This window comes from Arachis ipaensis, chromosome B09 (genome assembly GCF_000816755.2).
Source record: "Arachis ipaensis cultivar K30076 chromosome B09, Araip1.1, whole genome shotgun sequence".
Taxonomy (NCBI): domain Eukaryota; kingdom Viridiplantae; phylum Streptophyta; class Magnoliopsida; order Fabales; family Fabaceae; genus Arachis; species Arachis ipaensis.
The window spans coordinates 9,561,226-9,565,746 of NC_029793.2; the positions used below are offsets into that span (position 1 = coordinate 9,561,226).

Below are 4,521 nucleotides of genomic sequence, written 5' to 3' on the forward strand. Positions count from 1 at the left end.
CTAAACGAGCTGTAGCAGAGCTTAAAAATCCAGTGGTAATTGTTGATCTTCTCAGTGTTAGAGTGGATTTAAATCTGTTATTGTATGGAATCATATGTTTTAATCACTGCAATTTCAGATTAACGGAAAACAATGTGGTGTAACACCAAGTCAGGATAGTGATACCCTCTATTTGGGAAACATATGCAAGACATGGACAAAGGAAGCTGTAAGTTCAATTCCTTTGGGCATAGTTTTTGTACCTTCTGACCTTCGTGGCCTGAGTTGTATTTGCTAGTGATTACCTCTTTATAGAAGTTTGATGAGTCTCTGACTATAAAATGCAACTTATGATTCAGTTAAAGGAGAAGTTAAAGCATTATGGAGTTACAAATGTTGAGGATATAACACTAGTAGAAGATAGTAATGATGAAGGAAAGAACCGAGGATTTGCATTTTTGGAATTTTCCTCTCGGTCAGATGCTATGGATGCATTTAAACGACTTCAAAAGAGAGATGTTGTGTTTGGAGTAGATAAGCCTGCAAAGGTTTCCTTTGCAGATTCCTTTATTGACCCGGGTGATGAAATTATGGCACAGGTATTTTCTAAATCTAGATTCATTTGTTTCATGAGGGATATTAAAGGAACCATTGTGATTTTTTTTTGGTGCCAAATATTCCCGGTTCTTTTAGACACTTCTGTTTTCTTCAAATGCCAAGAGCCTGAGTTTTTGATCTCTATATTATAAACATTGTAATTATCTTATTCGATTGTTAAATTGGTTATTGCTTCAAATTGAACTGTACTTATATGGGTTGACTGAATATCACTTGGGTGTTTTTCGAGTGGAGAAGCTTTGAAGTGGTCTTTATTTTGCAATAAATATGCCTGTCGTGCTCCACAAAGGAAACTTATCGAGTATGTCTAAGTTGCAGGTCAAAACTGTTTTTATTGATGCACTCTCTCCTTCATGGGATGAAGATTATGTTCGGGATCTTCTTAAGAAATTTGGGGACCTAGAAAAGATTGAACTTGCCAGGAACATGCCAGCTGCCCGTAGGAAAGACTATGGATTTGTTACATTTGCCACACATGAGGCTGCAGTAAGATGTGCTGAAAGTATTAGCGGTACAGAGTTGGGTGAAGGTGACAAGAAGGTCTGTTTTAGCTTTTAATTATGTTTGGATGTTTCAACAGTTATGTGGGGCTTTTTATAATGCTCTCAGCTTCTTTCAGGCAAAAGTTAGGGCTAGGTTGTCAAGACCACTTCAGAGAGGCCGTGGAAAACATATCAGTCGTGGGGACTACCGCCCTGGTCGTGGTTCTGCAACAATGGCCAGACCTTCATGGAGCCGACCTGCACCACGTAGTTTTCCTCCCCCTCGCACGGTTAGGGGAATTGGAAGTCGTCTTCCACCAGTCAGGCCAGTTAGTGTGAGAGATAGACGTCCTATCATGTCAGTGCCAGTAAGAAGTAGGCCTATGCCTCCTCCAGCCAGATCCTATGAGAGGAGACCTCCTCGTATGTAGTACAGGGTTTTGTATTTTTGAAGATATGTATCTACAGTTTTATCTTTTGATGATTAATTAAGTGCTACATTTTCTTTTTAGCTCCTACATATCCTAAAGTTAGTACAAAGAGAGATTATGTTCGACGTGAGGACATACCGCCTCCTAGAAGTAGAGTTGCTACAGATTATGGTTCAAGGATGGCCTCTGAAAGACGTCCATCATACAGGGATTATCCAGCCCGTGGTCCTGCATATTCTGATATTCCAAGAAGTACGGCTCGTGCTGCACCAAGGAGAGGTTACGTGGATGATGGCTATGGCCAAAGATTTGAGAGGCCTCCCCCTCCGCCACCCTCTGCACACATGAGTTACCGTGAAGGACGACCCCGCGACTATGATGCTCTCTCTGGCTCAAAACGTTCTTATGCTTCCATAGTTAGTATTATCTCTGAGCATTGATTCTTTAATCTGAACAATCTTCAGTTCTAAATAAAATGACTTTGTAAATAATATTATTTCTATTTCTAATTAGGATGATGTTCCTTCACGATATGCGGATACTAGTGCTCGTCAATCAAGAGCTCGTTTGGACTATGAATATGGTGGTAGTGGTTCTCAATATGGAGATGCTTACGGTGACAGGTTAGTTTCATCTTAAATGTGGCTCTTCTCCTCTCTTAAGCTGAATGCTATGGTTTTGTAATTCAATCTTTACATTCTGATATGTAGGCTGGGAAGATCTAGTCTGGGGTATGGTGGAAGCAGCAGAAGTTCAATGTCTAGTCAGGATTCCCATGGGATGTATAGCAGTCGACAAGGCATGGGTTATGGTGGAGGTGGGTTTTGTTGTAAATAGTTTGATTCAGTATTTTCAACATTAGGATTTTGTTTATGCGGTCCTTACTCCTTACATATTGTGTGTTCCATGTCAGGTTCCTTTGGTAATAGTGATGTTGGTGGGATGTACTCATCAAGTTATGGTGGTGATTACATTTCACGAGGAAGTGATGTAATGTTCCTGACCTTTCTCAATAGGAAGTATCTTATATATGTCTGTCTGTCTGTCTGCATTTCTTTATGGACCATTATTGTGCCTGTGCAGGTTGGAGGCAGCTCATACTCAACTATGTATTCTGGCAGGGGTGTGGGTGGTAGTAGCAGTTACATGGGTGGTGGAGGTGGCTCCGGCTCTTATTATTAGGTAACTTATCTGAAATCTCTTGGCATTGCATTTTGTTGAGTACATGATGATACTACATATAAGTAAATTTATGTCTGAGAGAATATTATTTCCTCGAAAATGGCATCTCTATTTTTTCTACAAGGGCTGGCGAAAGGCTTCACACTGGTCACCAGTGTACGTGTCTATGAACAGATCTGATATACTAAAGAGGCTGCATAGGATGAGCTTTGAAGCTTATGCAGGTTATGATGTCTACAATTTGGAGAAAGGACCTCTGCTAATTACTATACCATAGTTTGGGAATTTATCTCGATATGGTTGTGTCATTTCAAGCACTTGGTTATCCTCTGGATGGGATGTTATCAGTTTTTGAATTTGTACTGTATGGACAAGTAAATAAGAGATGGAAAGAGTAGTGAGCAGTGATGTGTAATTATACCTTACCTGATGGATAATGTTAAAGACTGCTCCATCTAGCTTTCATTTGGACAGAGACCATGGCTAAAGATGCCTACTTGTTTGGTTAAGGCTTAGTGGATTTATCAAAGTTGGTACCTTGTTTTTTATATCTCCAAAAGATGTTCAATTACGCTGGATTACTTTCTTTAGAGTGCTATGGTCAGAACTGAAGTGAACTAATTGTTGAGCTAGAAGTAATATGCACAACAGTAATTAAAGTCAAAGATTATCATATTGGGATTTGTCACTTGAAATCTTGGGATTTGTGATGTTACCCTTAATCAGCACTGGTAATATCTGTTGCCAGAGTGAATTTTACTTTACAAATTTCTACTGAGGGGAAGTACGAGACAGTGCTAAAGAAGAATTAATATATTTTCTTTGCTTGTTGACTAGTTGACTTCATGGTTTTCCATTTTGCAATGAAATTATTGTATGCAATTAGTTTATCTCCTCTGGCATGGCCTTGGAAGACCATTTGCCTCTGCATTGTTATGGGGAAATGCATGTAAGTGATGGTAAGGTAGCAGCTACATGGATTGAAGATGACTTGCGGATAATAACTTATGAATATTGAAGTTGGCACTCTATGTGCCCGTCATACACTGCTTGATTTAGAAAAACACCTACCGCAAAGGGGAACTTGAACCAATTAAAATCGGTAATTTTTTGAAGCCGCATGCTTATAAGGATATGGATTTATCATAAATGCCCTTTTGATCAACTTGGTGGGTGTCTGGAGGGCATTGAATGAATTTGATTCTCAATAAGTGTCTTTAAAATCATAAAGCTTTTTATATTGCTGATGTTTTCTGAGCAGTGCTAGAGTTTAGGAGTTGTTCATATCATTATTCCATGTATTTCCTTGATATTTAGATGGATATTCCACCAATATTCTCTTAGGGTGTGTTTGGGAGTTTAATCTAATGGGGAAGAAGGGATGAAGGGGAGGGATTTTGAGGATTAAGAACACACAGCTAGAGTTTGAACTTTGAACCTCTTCTCTTGCCACACGAAATTCAACTCATGGAAAACACTAGGTGTATCAATTTGATTGTAGGTTTGTCAAGTAGGTTCCGTTTGCTTGTGCTGCTGCTTGCGATTCGATTCATTCTTCTTAAACTTGGTGAGGGATGTTGTTTACTGACTTGTTAAAATTACAGTTTCCAGTTTGTCCCCTTTGCTGCACTGCTGGGTGTAATCTCAAGATATTCCTGTCCGTTATGTGAAGTTTACTAAGCTTTATATTTTGTTTCTTTTGGTTTCATTTGGCGTTATAACTTGTTTTTGTGAATCAAGGTTCATGATTTGCTTTTGTAATGATGAATCTCGCTGATGGCAATTTTGTTGCACTTGTATTGTGCTTGTAAATGCATTCAAATAACTGT

The 4,521-nt window shown here is 39.0% G+C and overlaps 1 protein-coding gene across 1 annotated transcript in view; it reads left to right on the plus strand.

The window, feature by feature from the left end:
* LOC107617756 (heterogeneous nuclear ribonucleoprotein R) overlaps window positions 1–3,357 on the plus strand; it is a gene marked incomplete in the record, with an annotated part of 5,516 nt that extends 2,159 nt beyond the window's left edge. The window contains 11 exon segments of the mRNA XM_016319607.2: window positions 1–35; window positions 119–208; window positions 339–578; window positions 916–1,137; window positions 1,217–1,502; window positions 1,592–1,926; window positions 2,024–2,133; window positions 2,221–2,327; window positions 2,424–2,500; window positions 2,594–2,692; window positions 2,817–3,357. Coding sequence (XP_016175093.1) covers window positions 1–35; window positions 119–208; window positions 339–578; window positions 916–1,137; window positions 1,217–1,502; window positions 1,592–1,926; window positions 2,024–2,133; window positions 2,221–2,327; window positions 2,424–2,500; window positions 2,594–2,692 — 1,601 coding nt within the window.